The 22,566-nt window shown below is 37.5% G+C and overlaps 1 protein-coding gene across 1 annotated transcript; it reads right to left on the bottom strand.

The window, feature by feature from the left end:
• Positions 1–283: 283 nt before the first annotated feature.
• YPEL1 (yippee like 1) lies at positions 284–22,104 on the bottom strand. Its single transcript, XM_009817725.2, has 5 exons — positions 22,084–22,104; positions 19,274–19,556; positions 7,951–7,994; positions 5,959–6,067; positions 284–4,732 (listed from the first exon to the last, which is right to left on the bottom strand). The coding sequence occupies exons 2-5, from the start codon at positions 19,388–19,390 to the stop codon at positions 4,643–4,645; spliced, it is 360 nt and encodes a 119-aa protein (XP_009816027.1). The 5' UTR covers positions 19,391–19,556; positions 22,084–22,104; the 3' UTR covers positions 284–4,642.
• Positions 22,105–22,566: the final 462 nt, after the last annotated feature.

The raw sequence follows: 22,566 nt of genomic DNA, 5'->3' as shown, positions 1-22,566 counted from the left end.
CACAGACGGACTCTCTTTTCGAAAGCACTTTGCAGAGGTTCCATTTTAGGCTCAAAATGGGCAAAAGCTCTACAAGTAGCAACACAGCTTTCTATATTTTAGGGGAAAAAAAAAGAAAAAACCAAATGTTTAGCGATAGTCTTAGAACCACATAAAATCAGATTCAACCCACATTTAGAAGTTTTTAAGAGGAAATAAGAGTACTGGCTTTTCTCTCTGGCCTTATCGGAGAATAAAGAACGACAATTCAATTAGCAAGAAAAGACAGCACAAAACCAACAAGTAACTCAACAAAACAATTGAAAGCTTTTATTGTGATACCTCAAGTAGATACAATATAGTGAAACAACAAATGATGTACAGTATTGCTAGGACAAAACAGCAACACAGCCATGTCACCTGTAAAAGAAAGCATTGTAAAGAGTTTGAGAAACAATGAGGCACAACTCAACTGCCATTTACAACTCATGCTTTAGACCTTACACCATTTGTAACCGTCCTTTTAAAACCTCTGAAGTGGCTGTTCCTTTTGCAGTTAAGTGTTTATACTGCTGGTTGGCTTAACATGAGTCTCAATGAAGTACAATAAAGTGTCCAAAAAGTTTAACAATAATTTGACAGCTTCTTCCACTCATTGCCATTATCAAAGAACGGAGATCTTTGAAATTTGGTCTGTGAGACTGTAGGTCACTACTGTTGCAATCTGACTGCTGAGACGAGCGTGCAGAAAAAGCTCTACAAGCATTACTCAGAGGGAAGCTTAAGTCCACCAAAAACGGTACACAGCATTCACGAACTCTTGCACTAACCTGATACACCAGTAAGAAATACGGATGACCATTGGGTTATGGGCGCAGTGATGACTATTTGTCAGAACCTCTGAGGCCAGATTTTAGTTCAGACATTTCATAAATGGTATTCCCTCTCCTCTCCCACAGATTGCGAAAGACTGCAAGCATGCAAGGCATACCACTCAGATTGGCCATTATACTAGGCTAGTGGGAAATTAAGATGGAATTATAACATTAATACAGTTTGTCATTGTATGGCTTACAATGAACAAGGGAAATTCATATTCTGGCCCTTTTTACTGGCAGATAAAACTGAGATTACTAGACTACTACGAGCATACAGCAAGAGTGGTTAGGTTGATGTGTCAGCAATCCCTCACCAGATTCTGCAGCTTACTTCACAGCAAGTTTGCAACTTAACAGAATTTTTATAGATGGCAGTGTTGCCTCTTGATCAATCAAAAAGGTACTTGGAGTGACCAGCCAAAGAATAACTCCAGTGTTTGGAGGCAGACTCAGTCCTGGAACACCATTGTTACAGACATTATTTTGGACCTAGACAGAGAATGTGTGGTCAGATTACTGAAGTCACATCAAATTATGATTAATTGCTTTAGGACAGGCATGGCTTTAGAGGTTGAGGGAAAAAAACTTTCAATACATGTACATTTTCGCTAGCAAATTCCTATGCATCCCAATGAACATTTCTTCTAAGCCAGCTCATAGTCAGTTCATTTGGTCCAAGAAAGAGCCAGCAAGAAACAAAGGTTCACAAAAGCTTTTTGTTACAGTTTATAAAAAACAAAATACAAAATAAATGTTAAGACCAACAATAAAAATAACCAGTACAAGTAACAAAAGTGCTCAAGTTGGAGGGGAAGTAAACTTGCCCAGAGCAAACACATACAAACTTTAAATATAATCTTTAATATATTACAAAAATTGGTTAGAGGGAAAATGCTTTAGTAAAATTTTTTTTCAAGTAAGTTTATTTTTCTTTCAAATGACTGCTGGAAGGTTCAGTGACCAGACTGACCTCTTCACATCAGCCAGCAGCCATTGCTATCTGGATTCTACTTTCACCAAAACCAATAACAAGAACTCTACATCTTTACAAGGGGAAAAAATAATCATTGATGCTGCCAAGCAACACGGGAAGAAAATTCACATATTCCCTCAACAGAATGAGCCTCAAGAATTGTTACATGGCAGCATGAAATAGCAATTCTGTACTAGTTCTACTCTTTACTCCTAAGTGTCCACGCTTAAAAGATCAAAAAGAATATTGCTTTGTTTGGTTCTCTTAAAAGCCATAAACATCACATTTAGATCATTAACTCTTTATGCCAGTAGTCTGAAGCTCTGTGTGCTAAGCACTTGATGAAGTCCCAACCTTTGGCATCGAAGTTAATTAATTAAGGTTTTGGTGAAATTGTCCAGTTTGAAATACAAATAATGCACTGAAGAAAGAGGTTGAATTTCTAACTAAGAATCAGACTGTTACAGACAGCATTAACTTACTAACAAGAGATAGCCAAACCCCTAATTTTAGAGAGAAAAATCTTTAATACTTTACATATTTTAATTTAAACTCTCTACTGAAAAGCAGCCATTACTTTTGTCTTCAGTCCAGTGTACTGCTTCAACCTGTAGCCAGGAAATAAGAAAAGCCCAAAGATACACAAAACTTCACATAAGCGTGTTCACAGGTATCAACATTGCAACTGGACTTTGAAGCTAACACAAACTTTTTGCTGATAGAAGTTTCAGTGCCTTCTTTGTTGGCAACATACATGACGATGGAGGAAAACAAAATCCCAAGAATTCCAGGTCAAAAAGATCAAGCAACAGGCAACATCAAAGTCTATCTTCCATCAACGGCATTGTTAAAAAGGAGACTTTGAAGCCTGATGATGTGAACATGAAGTAGTAACGTGTAAGCCACAAAATCCAGATTAAACACGACTGTACCACCTCACGTCTCTGGACTGAAACCCAACAGCTTTAACTACTTCTCTAATTCTTACATTTTTAATTCATAGGTATAGATCACTACAACATCTTGAATGCAGTTTAGCCAGCCTGCATCACAGAGAATGCACACACATGGGTGAACTCTCTTCTCTCTCTTTCTCTCCACAAAGACACCGGAAAGCTGGTTTTAAAGATTTGTATTGCCCCTACCCATTGACGTAATTTTTCACGTATGACAGAATTTCTAAAGTGCAGCAGAGTTCAGAAAGCCTATCAGAGATTCCCAGAAACGTAACAGCAGCAACAGCACCTACGACTAATTTTGCAGGTGCCGTATTAGAATTGTTATTGAGAGAAAATGATTTTGTATTGCAAGGCTTCCATATTGTTCAGTTATAGTACTTATGTAGTGTTAAAGGTTTTTTCCCCAACATTTTGTCCTCAAGCATTAAAAGGATTAAAATACAGAAGGTCTTCAGAGACTGTTTAATTTGAAAATAACGTTAGCAAATTTATGTAGAGCATTTCTTTCATAGTTGCTTAGAATTTGCATGCACAAATACCAACAGCTAATATTGCGGATACACTCCACAAGTTTCTCTGATTAACTAATTCCATTTAAGAAACAGCGTGAGAACAAAAGAGAAGGTGAGTTTCATATAAACTTTTATTATAAAAAGGTACTTGGGGATGATTTAGCCAGCAAACCAGGAAACCCCTTCCCCACCCCCAAGTTTTAAAAACTATCTTTGTTATTTCATTTTATGAAAAACTGAGTCAAACTTCCCTTCCCTCTTATTACCCCTCCTTTTTCTAGAGAGACTATATTAATTTTCATGTCATACGCTCTGGCCATTTCTCACAAAAATAAATATTTTTGTTCAAATGTAGCAGAAGCAGAATACTTCAACAAGTTTCCTTGATATCAACCTCTTTGTCCAGTGCATTAGGACTATACAGTTACATGGAACCAGCCATAAAACTTTACTGATGCACAAGTCCCTGTTACTGGCAAAGGTACAGTACCAAAACTTTTTTTTTTAATACACCGACTAATTTTTTTTTTTTCCCCGAAAATAGAAGACGCATATATTTTTCTGCCTTTTGAATCTTGCAAGCTATAGTTTTATAAATTTCTTATCCAGCAGACTCCTTAGAGAATATGTTGGTCTTAAATGAACATATTCTATAGCATTATTGATTTAAATCCTTCTAAAGTATTTCATTAAGATACCAAACCTCTAGCATAACTTGAGACCTGCTAAATTCAGTCAGTGCAATTGAAATATTTTTTAAAGTGAGCACTGTACCTTTAACCAATTCACCTACAAGATGTACACAGGTTGTGGTACACTCAAATTTTAAAAAGAAATTAATAACTACAATACTGCATCCTCTTCACTGCCAAACACATCAGAAATTGCTACATATAAAAAAGCACCCCATCCCATACATTCTTTCGGACTGCTCAGATATAGAACTTCTACAGGACTGGAGTGTAGTGTTTAGGCAAGAAGCATGCACAGCAGAAGGTAGCATTAAAGGCATAGGTCAGAGATAGACGCTAACCAGTAAAATCCATTTTCAGTTAGTGAACTGTTTCTCTAGTTTGAGAGAGTTTAGAAAAAGGTCATCCAAAATGTTCCAAAACAACTGTTCACACAATAATACACGTACAAAAAAAGGGAACTTACACAAGGAGAAAAGGCAAACATGGCCTGAAATAGCCACTTACACTACACTACTCATTTGTGAGGTTTCAGAGTTCAGCGATATTCTCAGGGCCACTCTAGCCAAGCTCTTCCTTTACTTTGTGTTAGTCTTTGTAAAGCATGTTCCACAGAACATTGTCCAAACAGAAGAAAAAAGGTTATGATTCACTCCCAGCCATTGTCTTTTATCATGTGGGCAAGTTCAATGATAAATTTTCCTTCTTTGTATTTCTGACTGCTCTCAAAAGCATGTTCCTGTAAAGAAGAAAAATCAAGATACTGAATTAAGCTGGGGAAATTAAGTCTTTTAAACATCAAACTTGCATTAAAAATGCAAACCAGGAGATGTTCCAGTTAACATCCCATATCGGTTACATCGAATCAAGGGCAGGAAGGAGGAAAGAGAAGATGAAGAAGGTCGAGAAGGAAATAGGAGTAAACTTCTCATAAGCGGAATTGGCAGATTCACTGCACAACAGATCTTGCTTTAGAGCTTTCCATGTTTTCTCACTGCTTAGGGAATTTTAATGCTTTTTTTAAGTGAAGGTTAGGGAATGGCATGTTATGTGTGTTCAGTTTCGCTATTCCCAGAAGCAATGAAAGGAGGGAACAGGAACCTTTTCAAAAAGGTTGGCTTCAAGTTGCGCCAGGGGAGATTTAGACTCGATATTAGGAAAAATTTCTTTACTGAGAGCATGCTGAAGCATTGCTACAGGCTACCCAGGGAGGTGGTGGAGTTACCATCACTGGAGGTGTTCAAGGAACGTGTAGATGTGGCACTTCAGGACATGGTTTAGTGGGCATGGTGGTGTTGGGTTAATGGTTGGACTTGATTATCTTATAGGTCTTTTCCAACCTTAATGATTCTGTGATTCTGTGAAAAGCTCTCCTGTATATTCATCATCAGAGGGAATGCATTAGGACAACTTCTTTCTACAAGATCTGAAGCTATACTGAATCAATGAAAATTTGACATGCAACACCCAGAATCTAACATTTTCAAAACACCAAACTTGCAACACAGCTGCAAGTGCTACAGGTAACTGTTGCAAGCACACAGATAACTTTTCAAACAGCAGAATCAAATTCACATTAGTTGTAAGGAGTGTAAAAATGCTCAGTTACCATTTATCATAATTCATATTTTTGCTATATGAACCAATTTTTGCAACCCAAGAAATTAAAGACCCACTTTGACAATTTCTTCCATTCAGTAATCTTGCAAAAAGTTATTACGGAAGTATTAGACAGCTGTAATAGCACCTATAGCTCACGCTTGTTTTGCAGTCCAGAGTAAAGTTATTATCTACTACAACATTCCAGCAGATGTAAGGAAGCAAAACTACATTACAGTCTGATATATACAAAAGCACTAGAGCTAACTCACCTAAACTATCCGTATAGGTGCTACTCAATGGCCTACTCAAATATCTGTGCTTCAACATATAAACATTTATTGAAGACTTAAGTATATTGCTTACATATTTCCATCCAAGAGTGGTTTTACAGTTTTCACAATAGATATCTGCTACAGCATGTAAACCTGTCAGAAGAACTCGCTCCTCTGCTGGACCACAGCCCACATTTACCCTGAAAAAAAAAAGGGAGAAATTACTCTACATTAACTGCACGAGAGTGTTTCTTTTCTTACCTATTACCCACCTTTTCTCCAGAGGACAAAAAATAGTTAAAAAAAAAGTGCCTAACTTATTCAATGCTGTAAAAATAACTTCCTCTGTTACACTGAGCTGAAGGACAGCAAGAAAAAAGGGTTTTGTTTTGTTTTTTTCCAAGTGGCTAGTCTAACCAGCAAACTGTTGGTGATGCCCACTTACTCCCATCAACAAAGACAGGCCAAACAGTTACACTTTCAGAGAACAGAACACTAAGCAGTAACTGGGTGCCTCTACAGTTTCGGGCTTTTCTTCAAAAACAATTTGAGACCTCTGTAATGGAAGTTTGTACCAGTAAATCAGCACCAACAGCTGAATTTAGAACCAACTCCAAAATAGCAGCAAGGAAAAGGCCTCATAAATATTTCTTTGCTACAGATCAGCAGACTAAGCCATGATGAACAAACAGCAATATAAAAACAAAACATCCCATGAAGTACTGCATCAAGCTAGCTTTTTCATGAACAAGAGTCTATACAGAAAACATCAGGCAAGACTAACCCAAGTTTTTAGACAGTGTTATACAGGAACAAAAATTTGCCATTTTTGCTGTTGTATTACCAGATTCTCAGTACTACAATTATCACAGAATCACAGGATCATTAAGGTTGGAAAAGACCTATAAGATCATCAAGTCCAACCATCAACCCAACACCACCATGCCCACTAAACCATGTCCCACAATGCCTCGTCCACACGTTCCTTGAACACCTCCAGTGATGGTGACTCTACCACCTCCCTGGGCAGCCTGTTCCAATGCTTCACCACTCTCTCTGTAAAGAAATTTTTCCCAATATCGAGCCTGAACCTCCCCTGGCACAATTTGAGGCCATTTCCTCTCGTTCTATCACTCGTCACTTGGGAGAAGAGACCAACCCCCACCTCTCTGCAACCCCCTTTCAGGTAATTGTAGAGAGTGATGAGGTCTCCCCTCAGCCTCCTCTTCTCCAGACTGAACAACCCCAGTTCCCTCAGCTGCTTCTCATAAGACTTGTGCTCCAGACCCCTCACCAGCTTATATTAGAAGTCCCAAGTCACCACTGAACGACTACATATAAAAAGAATTTCAAGGATCTGCAATCAAATCCTTTGCAGTTATCATTCTATTATCCTGGTCCAAAATAGACTAAGACACTTAACTGCATTTCTTTTTTCCAAAATGCTGCAACACAATAAACTGCTGAAAAATAGAAACAAAAATGCAATCCTGCATATTAGAAACTTAAAATACATCCATTAGCAAATTCAAAGAGCCTTATATCATGGGTAGGACGTGCCCAACATTGCAAATATTAGGCTTGATAAGATCACAGAGACCTCTTGCCTGTAGCAAATTTGCAATATTCAAGGTCATTTAAGATGTACCAAGTTTACTGAAACATTAACCTGTAAATGTATCTAACTATCACACTGGAAAATTCTTCTTTAGACTACAACAGTTGTCTAAAGCAAATTTAAAGTCACGCAATATATTTTGATTTCTGGAGTATCTCAGAATGGCAACTTTTACTCAAGATTGTTACCATTACATACACAAAAGGAATTTCACATTAATACTCTCTCCTAAACTTTCAGCTGTTAGTAGAATTACTTAAAATATAAGATAAACTAATATGTGCATATGGATACTCACGAATCAGCTCAGTAGCTCTGTAATAACTATTGCTGGTGAGTAAAGCCAATGTTAAAAAGAACAGGACAAAGTGCAACTACATTAATTCCTACTGTTTTCCACTTATGAAGCATACAAAAAAAATTATATTCTGTAGGTAGTGTGCATAACCATAACAACATACTTACACAGAATTAAAGAGGTAGGCTCGTCCCTGGCTTCCCTGGAAAGACTGCATTAAAAAAAAAAAACAACGCACTTGTTAAAACCCACCAAAAAACCCACCAAACAAAAAAATAGTTCCAGAAGGGTGTGTTAGTAAGCATATAAACATAATACATAGACAAATGATTTCAAATTAATTACTTTAAGTTAAAAGCTTATACCAATTCTTTAAAGGAAAGCCTGGTCAGCAAAATTTTCACCCACATTAGATTTTTAGCAACGGTTTTAAGTTGTTAAGTGTTATTGTTCAAAATAAGATGTCCATAATGCAAACAAAGCATACATTTTTCCTATCCCTCTGCAAGATATCAGTTCTCATTTTCCTAGACAGCCTTCATGCTAATTAAAATCTGCTTTTAACTCAAAGGGAATTATTTCTATCTCCTCTGTTCTCTCTCACTGCTCCCAAAAGATGATTTATTTCAATTTCATCGCATCATTTGATGTAAGACCAGCAAAATTCAGGACCAATCATCAAACCAGCATACTGTATTCAGGAAATGCATCCGATCAGTTTATAAGCTTGGCTTTATTTTAATAAAACAGCTGTTATAATCAAATGCCTAAGCATAGCCATATGCTTTCAAATCTCTCACATTCCTGATAGATTATGGACAAAAGATGACTGTTACGACTTTCTTGGCTGGATCTAAATTAATGTTTTAGTTCAGAGCAGCAGCAGAGTTTTGAAGTAAAACACCTAATCAGCCACACTTACTGGGAGTTGGTTTGGCTTGCAGAGCAGTTTCGGTGCCTGTGAACTACATCTTTGTTGCTTCTGTACCAAACTAAACCAGAAGCTCTTCTACTCTGCGCTTTACCAACGCTAATGAAGATACAAGGGCCTGAACCTATGATCAGACAGCCCTGAGCTACAAACACCCTGGCAAAACTTGTGAGCAGACTAGATCCAGCCGTAGGTAAAACATTCAAAAATGTATGTAAGACACATAACTCCTTTCATCTCTTGATTTGTTCCTTCTGTATTGAATTACTTGATAATTTAGACACAGCCATTATTTCCCATTCAAACAGGACCACACTGAAATGGAGTTTTTCTTTTTTATCTCTTCCATACTGAGTTCCATTTAAAAAAAAAATCCCTAAAATGCCTTAATTTCTTTTTTTCTATAATTTCCCTTCCCTAACCTACTTTCAAAGAAAATTAACAATTTTATCCACGCTGAAGAGAAAGTACAATTGTTTTTAAGAATCCTTGCAGTTCTAGTATTGAAGAGCAAAGATCAACTGTTCTGAAACCTACATTAGATCGACGTGGAAGGTTTTGGGAAGGAAAATCTCACCTTGGATATTTTTGAATGGTTTTAGTAACATTAGGCATGGAACCATAGGCAGAAGGACCTTTCTTCTGACATGTATTTCGTTATATAAGTCACTTGACACCAAAATAGATATTTTGCCAGTCTAATGATTAGCAACACAACACCAATAACTGTTGTATCTTAACTACTTACTCAGAACAGTTTGCAAAAAAAGATGTAAAAGGGAAATGTATATAAATGAACACTTTTTTATCGACATTAACCAGATTATATACTGCAACAAAGAATGTTAAAAGAAATCCATGACTCTAGACTACTGTAAGTAGCAACAGTGGCAGTGTAGTTCCATACGGCCCTTAGCTACTCATAAAATCTCACCTTAAGATGAGAAGTTCTACTCAACAGTTTATAGCATTAATATTTTAGTATTATTTTAGCAACTGTTAAAAAGAATTATTAAATGGAGATTTTTTGGGCACAGAACATACTTCTTCATCTATAGCAAAGAAAAAAGAAAAGGTACTCTCTCCACTATCCATAATTGCAAGTCTTATTTTTCACAAGGCGAGGAAAAAACCCATAGGCTATGCAGTACAGTGAAAACTAAAACTTCAGGTAGGACTGACCCTGAAAGGAGAGACTCAGTTGAGTACAGAGTCTGAACAGATCTGCCAGAAAGTAATCCTTACACCTACTGTTAAAACAAACAAACAAAAACCCCCATTATTAGTTCGGTTCTCCTGACGTACTTAAAAACGCATCACAAATGGTAGAATGGTACAAAACCTACAGTCTGTAGTTTCTATAGAATAAGCAGTGCTCTCTAAATTAAAGCCAGTGTCTCACCATCAATAACGAAGCAGAGAATACTTACTGCAGATGAAGACAAGAACTATTCATGTATATACTCTTAAAAACTGCCCATTAACAAATGAGTAACTAGCCTGAGTCAACTACACATGAATTTAGAGACAATTACAGTTGTGCAACCCCAAAATTTAAGAAAAAGCAAAGGAAACACTTTAAAGGTCCTCTTATTCATTAAGAAGTAAACTTAAACTAGAACTTCCCTGTTCCATGTACCTGAAATTAAGAAAAAGAACCATCAAAGCCATGATAACCATTTTTTTTGGTTAAGCTACTGTAAAAATTCTTAAATTAAAAAAGTTGCAGCCATTTCTTCTTGCTTTAAAAACTCTATGTTGTGAATTAGAATTCACAAATCTTTTTTTCAAACTGCACCAAGAAATACTCTCTCCTATTAAATTAATCGTGTGCTAGTTTCTCTATTTACATGTAATTACACATGCCAATCACATAGAAATTAATGTGTTTTTTTGTTTTGGCTGGTCCTACATAATAATTTTTTAAATTACTTACATGCCATACTTGAAGTTCCCCAGCTAGCTCGGAAAGAAAAATACTCCAGAACAAATCAACAGTCAGGAGACCTTTTGAACTACTTTATGCAATTATTTCTGCCAAGTTTATGTTTAGTCTTGACTTAGTATCACCTAATAAAAGCTCTCCTTTGACCCTGCATTTCTCAAAATTAAGCAGAGGGCAGTAACAGGATGCCAGGAATAGCAGAAAAAGAAGCCCTTCCCCTCTCTTGTTTCATAAGCTGAAAAAAATTCTAGCCAAATGAAATACAAACCACAGGTTGGAAAGTACTGCTTTAGCTGTTCTTTTTTCCTGATGTATTTTTAAAGATGACTTTTCTTTTCTTTCACCCTTTGCTTTGTTGCCCTAATTAGGTTTTTTCCCCCTCAGAAATGGCCATCTTCGTTATCTTCTAATTTTTGGGATTATCAGGGTAGAGTGGAGGGAGAAGCAACGCAAAACAGAACCTGTTCCTGGGACACTGGTTTCAGAAAGAAAATCTGTTCACAAATATCCCACCATGAAAAGCTCCTCCATTCCCACGTTCTCCAGCCTCCTGTTAGCAGAGTTTGACTGATTCATCTTTCTCACCTACAAACATGTTTAGAGGCTAAATATTATATTTACATGCCATGGAACAATTGTTTCTTTGCCCAGCTGGGAAGAGCGCGTTCCTCCACGTTTACGTCACTCACAGATAACTTGACAGCAACCTGTGGCAACTTGTGCTACTGTGTTCTGGAACACAGAACCGGGGTCTAGGCAACTCAGATTTTCCTTTAAAACCAGTGGCAAACCACATCAGTGTGCCATTCGAGCATTTAATGGCTTGCAGGCGCTCCATGTGGAACCCTTATACGCCGTCTGAAGTAAAAACACTGGAAAGAGAATCAATTTTTCAATTCCCGTGCCTTTTAATTTTTCGTATTAATTTCTTAACTTGTCAGAGCTTGGCAGTCATAGTTTCTTATTTCTTATGAATAGCTGAGATTTTCTTTCCCAAAAAACTGTATTCAAACAACACAAAAAGGTATACATCTGTCACATATGCATTCTCTTGACCACAGAATATTGATTTACATGTAGGGTCCACCTACTAACAGGTATAAGAAAGATTTATTATCAGAGCTCTACTTCCTGATGCATTCTATTACTAGAAATGAAAAGAGGACAACTCATTTTTGGCACTTGAACTGCTTGCTAAGCTTGTAACTTGGCTATAAACAGAGTATTTTGCATAACCAGAAAAAAAATTAATACTGAACAAACATTTGTTTTTACCAACACTAAGTTTCTCACACTCTGCCCTGTATGATTCAGTTATACTGATATGGATTTTAAGAGACTGACAGGTTAAACGCCTTGTGTGTCAACTCTTCAAAGGAAACGAAAGAGAAGAGAATATTTCAAATGGCAGTGTCAAGGACTAACAGGCATAACTGTTCAAACCAGTCTCCAGACAAACTGCTCTTCTAAAGAATAAACATCACCTATGCAAACGCAAACTTTTACTTTGCAAGATTTGTTCAGCACTTCCAAGATTGTTAGCACTATACATAAATCATAACTAAACCAGAACATTCTATTAAACCTGTCATAATTCTGAGTCTGAAATATGTCTCTCACACCCCGTAAAGAGGAATTAGAAGATAGTGGCAAGTGTGACCAACTGTCATCAATAACGACTCACATTGACCAGGATTTTTACTTAGAAGCTAGGCGATTTATCAGTTCAACTAATATTTGCAGTTAAACCAAACTTGCTTTAAGTCTGCTTTTTCATGGTCCTCAATTAATAATACTGCATTGATTTATGAGTTAACTTCATCCCTAGAAAATCCACGTCTTTGACTAGCTGCCCATCCCTACAAGAAGATCTACAAGATCCATAACTTTTTCTTGTTTCAGCACAGTTGAAAGTATCTAGAACATCTGATGGCATAAGCAAAATTGTTTAACTGTGCTTAGGAACTATACTAAGGTTGACTGCAACACCACTTTGGTATTACGATCTTTTCTACTCATCTGACAGACCTCTGTCATCAGTACATTTTGTAGTAAAGAAACTTTATAAATGTTTCACTTACACACTAGTACATACCTGCAGAATTAGATATGATCTATGCTTCTAAGTTAAACCCGTCATTGCCTCTAACACCAGGATTAGCCGTTTTACCCAGGAGAAAAGGAAGTCTCAGTTAAGCAGAACATGTATTTACTGCCCTAAAGCATACCTAAGGGCGTGGGTGGGGGAAGGGAAGCTACTAAAAAGCTTATGTAATTAATTATTCTCCACAGATGGGGTAAGATTGTGTGGCTAGAGATCATGCTCCACAGAAAAATCCAGAGAAACTACCATCTTAGCATGTATTAAAGGTATGGTAGGCATTATTGTAAACAAGTCAGAATGGCATTAACAGTATCTTCCTTAAGCACAGCCTGCAAGCTACTCATAACACAGAAAAATAATTTTTTCCTTTCATTTGCTAGAGTTCACTTTACAAGCTAAGATAGATCAACCTGAATTAGTATTCTGAACAAATACGCAATTCAAAGAAACATTACTGAGTAATTCAGAAGACAGCATTCTTAGGGGCAGTATTCTTAAGGTAAACCAGAAACACACACAAGTGCTCCAATGTCTGAAATTATCTTCTCAGTAAGATGCATCAAAGACTGTAAGGATATCCTGTCACTTCAAGATTTGCAAAATAAATTCAGAAAATTTAACTCAACGTAAGCTACAGACAAAAAAATTTATCAGGGGAAAAAAAAAAAGATTTGTTCCATTTGCTATTTCTCCCAGATCCAACTCCTCGGTACTGCAGAGAACTAGAGATAATGCTGCTCAGCTGCTTACTAGGCAAGTTCTAGAGGATTCCATAAGTATTTTAAAAAATTTTGAAAGTACATTTTCATTCAATTATTTACTGATTTTAATAAAGCAAGTTAAAAAGTTCAATATGTAAAGAATAACCTTAAAAAATTCCACCCCAAAAACTGCATGCCTGCAGATTTGGCAAATGATATTTCCGAAGTGAAGACTTTGTCAGGCAGGACAAGTTATCTTGAGTTATACAGCATCTTGAATGTATTTCAGAAATAATTATGTCAAAACACCCATAGAGTAGAACAGTTCCCTTGCACACTTTCTAGCTCCTTTAAGCCTTCAAATCTATTCTTGGATGTTTTCCAAAGATTGCTTCGCTTCCAAAAACTAGATTCTTCCCCCAAGAGAAAAAAACAGAACCCAAAAAACTAGAAGCCTCTTAGAGAAAAATTAAAAAAAAAATTACCAGACTATTTATGAAATTAGGCCCATTCTCAATTTTTTCAGCAGGGAAAAAAAATGGCCTTCGAGCATACAACAGGCCCAACTATCTTTCCAAGTACTCCTTACATCATAAGCAAAGGAAAACTACCGAATTGAATCAAGGTAAGAACAGCACATTTACTTAAAGACTATAAACCCTTAAAAAAAATTCTCTTGAACTCATCAGTTAAACAGCGGAGGACAAAACCACAGATTGCTAAGCAAGGCTAAAAATGTTTTGGCATCTCTTTAAGCTGAAGACTTTTCCTTCTCATCAATAATATAACAGCAGACATACTGAATGCCTTAAAGAACTCAATTTAACCACCAAGATTGTTCTTTTACCCATAAGGTGCAAGGATTTCCCAGTGAAGTCAATGAGAGTTACGTATATATACCTTTATGCAGAACTTGTTCTTGAAAATATTGACACATCTAGTCTTGTCTGTGACTTCATATGACTTTTTTCCCCCTCTGGTCAGATATGCTTTGCAATGAATGAGACAGAAGAAAGTGACAGTATTTATACAGGCATCTATACAAAGTAATCCAGATTTTCTTCCATCCCCAGCATTAAGGCACATTGTAAGATGATTCAACAGTCTTTCAAGCAGGTCAACCTTGAGTAACAAAGCGTAATCCTTTGCAATATATCCACTAGGTTCCAAGATTTCTATTAGGTATTCGTATTTCTTTGAATTTGTTGGACCTTGCCTGAATTTCTAAACAATTACTAGAACTTAGTGGGTACAAGCCATTCTCAAGTCCTTTGGGACTTACGCTCTTCATGCAACATTTGCCTCCTATAAAATTAACTACTGTTAATAATCACTGCACATTCTCTACCATTTACAAACAAATCAGAAGAAAGCTCTTTCAGTTAAGCCTTTCACAAAACTTATTTTAGAATTGCTTTAAGAGCAGCATACATATAACATTTTGTACAGGCCACACAAGTGGCAACCTCCTCTGGACCTCAAAGAGTCTTGCAGAAGTTTTCCCTCAAAACTTAATTATGTCAGTTTTTTAAATTGTTGGGATTTTTAAAATTATTAACATACACTGTTTCGTCGCTTTTTATATGCTATTTGAACATTTTAAATCCAACAAGTGCCTCCTATGGCATCATTTTTTTGCCTTGCTCTTTATTAAGGCCTCGTGGTTGCTTGTTGATAGAGGTTACTTCTCTTCTGTAGTAGGATACTATTCTAAAAATATCCATTTGCTTCTTTAAAGAAATAAAAAAGCTGCATGTTCTTACTTCCACTGTTCCACTTTTCACTATGCTCCCCCAACATAATGAAGACTAATATACTCCTTCTAATAGTATTTTTTACAAGTGTTTCAAATCCACTTTAAAGTCTTCACCAAAGAAGCAGAAAATCTGGCACTTGCGGACTTCTCAACAATGCAGGTCAGTAGTGTCCAAGAGGTACCCAACACCACTTCAAAATTACACTTATTTCAATTAAGTCATCTACAGTTTGTTAGTTCTCTTATTACGTATCCTTCAGATTAGTGTTTTCCCCAAGATGACTGGGGTTATAAATTATTATGGCAACTGCTCACACATGTGTTCAGCTGTACGGACTAATGTTTATCAACATCTCTACTGCTGATGACCTCCTACTTTGGGACTCCTATTCTCAACTAGCCTTCTTCCCATTCCTCCTCCTTCCCCAGGTTCCTCCCTAGATACAGAAAACAAAGATACAGAGTGAAAATATCTAGAAACGTATGCTCTAATCAGTTACATCCAAGTTGATTTCAACACTAGGCAACATGTTGAGTCCTTTCATAGTTGCAGAGAAAACTAAAACTACAGATAACAATGAATTCACTTATGCAAGTAGCATATTTTTATACTTATTAGTGGGCATTCTTATTTCTAAGCCATTGCCAAGACTCTTGGTTGCCATTTTATCACCAGCAAGGGCACAAGAAAAAGAGTTTCATAATTAATTCTAAGGCAAGAATGAGATCCCGATGCTCAAACAGAACAGAAATAAAATGAAAAGGTGATTCATGTATGCTGCCATCCTTGTCAGACGATTGGCATCAACAGTTCTCAAAAGTAGAACAACTGCAAATGTGTCTTGAAGTCTGATATTCTGAGGACCAGCATCAAAGGGATGATTGACAGAAATATGCAGCACTCTGCTTTTCCATGACAGACCAACATTTAAGTGAAGCATCACTCATTTCATAGCCTAGCTTATCTTTTCGTCTTGAAGTTGGAAACACTATAGTGTCAGATATAATAAATGCTTATACCTCAAAGCACATTAGAAAGCTAGTTGTAGCTGCTTTAAATTAAGAGTGCACCATGTATTTTGGCTCTTTTTCCCCAACCACACAGAAGAAAGCAACAATCACCGCACACCCAGGAAATGCAGAGCTGGGGGGTACACCCAAATGAAGCAGTTACAGCTAGGTACCAAATACTGTTTGCCTTTATCTGCTGAAGAGTATTTGTGGCACTAGGGTTCTGAAGCGAGATTGTATAGTAAGCATTTGGGAAGAAAGTGAGACAATCTGTAACTAAAAACTGTATTTAGTAAGTGTTACCCAGAGCTTAGCTTTTTACTAGGCCCTTCAAGTAAGGTGGGACAGGGAGGGAAATCAGGTTGAGCCGTCCAATTCTCTGCTCCATCAATAAATCCAAAACAGCACAACAACCCTGCTGTTGTCAGGTTAAGTATTTTTGCTGTAGCTGGGTAGTTATAGTAACTAGGATTCTAGATATTGTTAGTATAAATAAAAAATCTCTCATTAACCTAAGTTCATTGCACATAATGTGCATCAATGAAACAGACTTCAGAAAACAGATTCATATAAAAAACTGTTCTGAGGTACACTCATCTGTTCATCCTTGTACAGTTCTAAGTTATATCTATACATGTTGTCTAGGACATTTCTTCAGTTTATTTTCCAGGTTGACCTGTGTTTTCATTTAACATAAATCAAATCTTATTTCTTCCCATCACCCCCCCTGCCACACCCCAGGACAGCACTACTTATTTTTAGTGATCCAAGTGTATCTAACTATTGCTTTGCAGTTGCTTCCATCAGAAGAACTTCTCCAATGTTGGAATATATACAAGTTAAGCTTAAAGGAGGGTGGGGATTTTTTAAAGTTATGTTCCAAATACAAGTACAATAGATGAGAAATGTTCTTTTTATTTTACAAACATACAAAAAGATACACCTCACATTTAAATGTATTTATTATCACACAGATTTAGACAATAAAATATGGTCAAGAAATCTTAAGTTGACAATATGGACCAGCTGTCAAATAAGCATATGGCCAACCTGTAAGTACAGAAACTTTTCTAAGATGTCTTCACTGACAATTATGGAAGACAGAAATAAAGCACAATCCATATCTAACAACCTTCCCAACACCATTAGAAACAACTTAGAAGTATTTGTATTTACTAGATAGATTTTTTTAAAGAGTTCTCCATGTTCTTTGAATTGAAAGTTTGATTTTTTTGATGTTTGAAGTTATTTATGAAGCTGCAATATGAACACGTGGTTTGCTTAAGAATATAGTCAAAATATTCTGCTGACCAAAACTCCCAAGACCTTGGAGAACAACTGGCTCATGTAGTAAGTGCAGCAGTTTAGCTGACATGCAAAAATCTAAATCCACTAAAAGAAGAGCTTCCTATTAAGTATGTGTGCTTGGATCACATTTTCTCAGTGAATTTATACATCTCAAGAGACACAGCTAGCAACATTTCATTCTTCCTGTAGGCATCTACAACCTGAAGTTCAGGAAAGATTAACCCCTCCCACTAGTTTTTGGCCCAGAACATGTAGTGAATAATGAAGCTATTATTGCTTGTAATTTAGAATCCAGGGTTGCCACAAAGACCCCTTATACTTAAATTCTGAAATCAACATGGAAACAAATGAAATTCAAATGCTTTCACATTACTATTTGAACATTTCTCTTGTTTTTGCTGACCTTAAAACAAAATAAGATCAATCACTGTAAAGAAGCGAGAAACTTTTTTCAGGCTAATACAAGTAAAACAAGTCCTCCTTTGTAATTTCTTCACATCATTTTATATAGGTAGCTAGCTCACTGTTTCATATTTGATGTGTCACATGTGCAGTTCCATGTCTCAATAGATGTACTAAGCTGAGGGAAAGAATTGTTTAGGGGAAGAGACTAAAGGCAGAGTGGAAGTAAGCAAGCAATAAGTAACACTGCCAAGAACTGTCACCAATTTTACTATTTCAATCAAAAAGTTGTCTTGAGATCTAAAAAAAGATAAAAAGGTTAGTAACACAAGATAAACTGTATGGGGAAAACCCCATTCTTTCCCAATAACCCTCTAAGGGATAAGCCAGCAGGTATACTTTCTCCTGCCCTGAAGAAAACCTCAATTCAGAAGTTGCAGCATTCTCAACCCCCCCCCCAGTCTCTTCAGCACTCAAGAGCAGCATCACCTTAGTGCTTCTGAACACAAACAGGCAGAAGCAATAGATAAGTTAGTTATAAAGGGTTTACCGCTCAAAATTTTATTTGACAAAATAGACATATAGAAAGCAATTTGTATTAAGAGGTTTGAAAAGCAACTGAAGTGTTTTCTCCAGGAGAAATTAAGAACAAATCTATCAGGAGCTTATGTGAAACAAAGAATAAACCAGTCTGTCAAGTACTTATCCCAAACTTCAAGTTTTCCTACATATTTCATACATCACAAATCTTGGTTTCTTCCAGCAACAGGTAAGAAGGACAGGCTTGGCCTGTTTCAAGGATCCACACATCCTCTAAGCTTAAAGTTTAGACAGTCCCAATTATTTTGAACATCTCTGGTTAGTCATATTCCTTATGAAGTGGTATGCAGCAGAAGTAAATGTGTTTACAGATTCCATAATAGCAGTGGAACATTCTGGAAACAGCCAGTTTTGTGACCTTCAGTCAAATAGAGTAAAAAATAATCTTTACCTGGAATAACCATAACCAGAATAATTTCCCTACCCAAAGATCCATGTTTTCTTCTGACACTTTTCCTTAGCAGACTTCTCAGGTATGACAGCTCACAATAGTACCTACCTGACAGCAGACAGAGGTTGTTAATATGGGGAATATATTAGATCAGCCTTTATGTAACATTCAGTAGTTTCCAGAATATATCCACTCCTCAGTACCCAACATGTATGACCCAAGAATGAACCCAGGGAAGATACTTTGAAGTATGCATCAATTTGCATCCCTTATCTACTGGGATCAGTGATAACCATTTTGGTTAAGAAATAATTCATGAGGTCTCTAAACAAACCACTTGCCTTGGAGATCAATTCATCATGATTGGCTAGATGGGCTCTGCAGTGGATACAGCTGTAGGTTCGATGACAGTTTGGCAGGTAAGCCTGGAACGTTTTTGATTTTGTCATTTTTACCATCTCTGCTGGTGGCTCCTCACTCAGCTCAGGGCTGGAACTTGAAGAATTACAACTTTGCTGAACTCGCTGACAAAAGAAACACTGGAATATGCAAGCAAAAGCCGTTGTTGTTCTGGAGTGTGTGTGGCACTTTCCACACAAATGACAGAAGAGAAACAGTCACAACCTGTAGGTAAAAAGAGCAGAACAATTAGCAGCTTACAACAAGGACAGAATAAACTTGTTATTCAACAATTCTAGAGACAAAGCAAAGTGTTGTTTAAAGCAAACGCCCGGCTGCACTACAGGCCCCTTTTTTCTATGAACCTGCTAAATTCAAGTTCCATTCAACGCAGCAACAAGCAATTCTCTTCCACTAGTGGCCTCTACTCCATCACATTTCTAATGAAGGAGGAGACTCAAACAGTTCTCCATGAAACAAAAGCACTTTCTACAATGTACCAGGTATACACTTTAAGACATCCATGCAGAAAACCACAGCAAAAAGGCAGAGGATTAGAGAAAGTTAATTAGGTCTGAAGTTCCAGTGGTCCGTTCCAATATAGCAAGTGACAAGGCATCTTGGAAAACACTTGCCATGTCCAACAATAAACATACAATAGATATTTGCACTTTGGCTTTTAGCAAAAATCTTGCTGTATTGCATCTGGCTTTAAGTCAAATACCAAGTAAGATGCTGCCACCCTATTTTCAGGGATCAGTGTCATCTCCTCTGCTTAAAGGCATAATTCTGCTGAGCTTGGAAAAGACCTTTTTGACCACTGTCTTGGTCAAAGCTAATTAGATACTTCTTCACTCTACCGGAATAATCTTACTGGATGCTACCAAAAATCACAGTCAGGTAATAAAAGTGAATTCTACACAGAGAATACCCAATTGCATTCTTAATCCTCAGAGTGCCTTTAGAGACATTCTATGCATAAACAGTGAAGGCCAGACCTTCCCGCTATGCTGGAAAGCAAGCCTTTTTTAGAGTTTGCCTGAAAATTACAGATTATGAATATTCATAACAACATCTACTGATCTGTCAAAGGCCATCAGTTACCATGCTATATGCATCAAGCTAATGAGCAATCCAAACACAAACACTGCACAGTCACTTATGTCATCAGCTATCAGGTGACTGACAGAGTAGGTCAATAGCACAAACACAGAAATGAGAGCCAATATAAAGAATTTACAGTATCTTGACCCAGCTATTAAAACGAGCATGCAAAACACTTATCACAGTTGTAAACTGTGTGCAGGGCAGCAGTTAACCACTCTTCTAGCAGCAGGATACTAGTAATGCCAATAGAGCAGATAATGAAAGCCACATAAATTCAAGGTTGTTTATAGGAAGCAGTCACTGTGCTTCAAAAGAAGTCTTGAAAAAGTAATCTGTACAGCAGGCCTAACACAAGAGACAACTACAGCAAGATTTAAAGGGTTTTGGTTTGGATTTTTTTAATCTTAAGCTTACGATAGCAGCAGAAGAAATGACTCAAGAACTACTGAAGGACTTACTACAAGAAACTATGTTACACAAAGAATTGCAAAGAGAGATAAGCCACAAACAAGACATGTAGCAGAACATATGCAATCCAAAAAAATAAGCAACAATGGGAAGAAGTTGCCATCCAAAGCACATATCTACACATCAGAATGATTGGATTTGTTATTCACTGAAAAGGAAAACAGATTTGATAAGGGATACATTAATATGTTTGAAATATTAACCCAGTTAGCATGAAGAGCAGAACTTAATTATTAATATAGTCATTTAAACAAATATTATATACCTATTATCCCAAGATAATTTAATTATAACTGCAAAGGGAAGAATGATTACAGTGTTTGAGGAAAACAGCTTCCTTTTGTAGAACGGCTAGATATTAAGCCATCTTTATTAGAGGTAACAGATTATAGGAGAAAAAACAGAAGACACAAGAAATACAATCCTAAAAGTTAAACACCAGCTTCCCTTTAAATTCACTACTTGAACTCTTTGACATTAGAAAGATACAGATCCTGTTTAGGTTTATAGAAATGGTAAAAAAACAACAGGGTTTCAGAATGAGAGGCACCACAAGCAAAGATGTTTTGACTTTGGATTAGACCCTTCAGATCAATAATTGAAGCATGGGTTCAATGCTTGCAGAAGTTCAGGAAGTTGAACATAAGAGGAAAATATTTTTTCTTCAAGGCATTCCTAGAAGTTCTTTTAGTTCACATTTCTGAAGGCAATCTGGACTCTTTCAGACTCAATATACTGAATCCTTCAACTATAGAAATTAAAGAATTCCAAATGAAGGCAATCTCAAGTGTTTGATATACACCATAAGAACCACAGAACTTGGTACTTTGATGTTAAAGGCAAGATTCAAAACTTGAACCATTTCTTAGCTTGCTCTAGTAATGGTGAATAAATCCAGCCTCACTTCATTCTGATAGTTATGAGCAGTAGCAGGTTCCACAGCTGCTCTTCAGTATTCTGTGGAAAGCTGTGTGAAAAGCGAGGCAACTATTTCTTTCTTATTCTTAGACAACAGCACAGTCTGCGCTTTGGTCACGCACATGACAGCTAGGTTTCCTGAAGATCTAAGGAATTTGAAAGAAATTGCAAAAATAAGTGCAAAAGCAAGTGTACAGGTTGCTATCTATTTCTAACTCGCCGTCCAGATGCTGTTTCCGTGACTTGTATTTGTACCTACCAGTCTAGAGCCAAGAGGAACCTCTGGAAGCACTACCTGTATTCGCCAGACTCGCGCAGCCGGCAGCAGGAACCCGAACAAGCAAATCTCTTCGCCTCCTGGCCAGGGCTGCAGCACCGCGCACAGGGGCACTGTCCGCGGCACAGTCACCGCGCAGCCCGCCCGCGGGGACGCCCGCTCGCCCCGAGGAGGACGCGCATCCCGGCGCGCTCCGAGGGACGCCCCGAAAGCCAAAGGCCGGTTTTAGGGAGGTGAACAACCAACGGCCCCGTCCCGCCGCCCGCCCCCTCGCCCTGCCTTGTGACGTCACCGGGGCGGGGCGCCGAGCAGCCAATGGCTCGGGGGAGCGGCCCCGCCCCGCGCGGCTCCCGGATGTGTAAACAAACACCCCGATAAGCGTGGAGGGGGGAGCGGCTCGGCACGGGCGGAGCGGCGAGCCGGCCTGCGGGACCCGCTCCGCTGAACGAGCTGCCTGCCGGGCAC

The sequence above is a fragment of the Gavia stellata genome, chromosome 21, assembly GCF_030936135.1.
Source record: "Gavia stellata isolate bGavSte3 chromosome 21, bGavSte3.hap2, whole genome shotgun sequence".
In the NCBI taxonomy this organism is placed as follows: Eukaryota; Metazoa; Chordata; class Aves; order Gaviiformes; family Gaviidae; genus Gavia; species Gavia stellata.
This window is presented reverse-complemented; position numbering and strand designations above follow the sequence as displayed.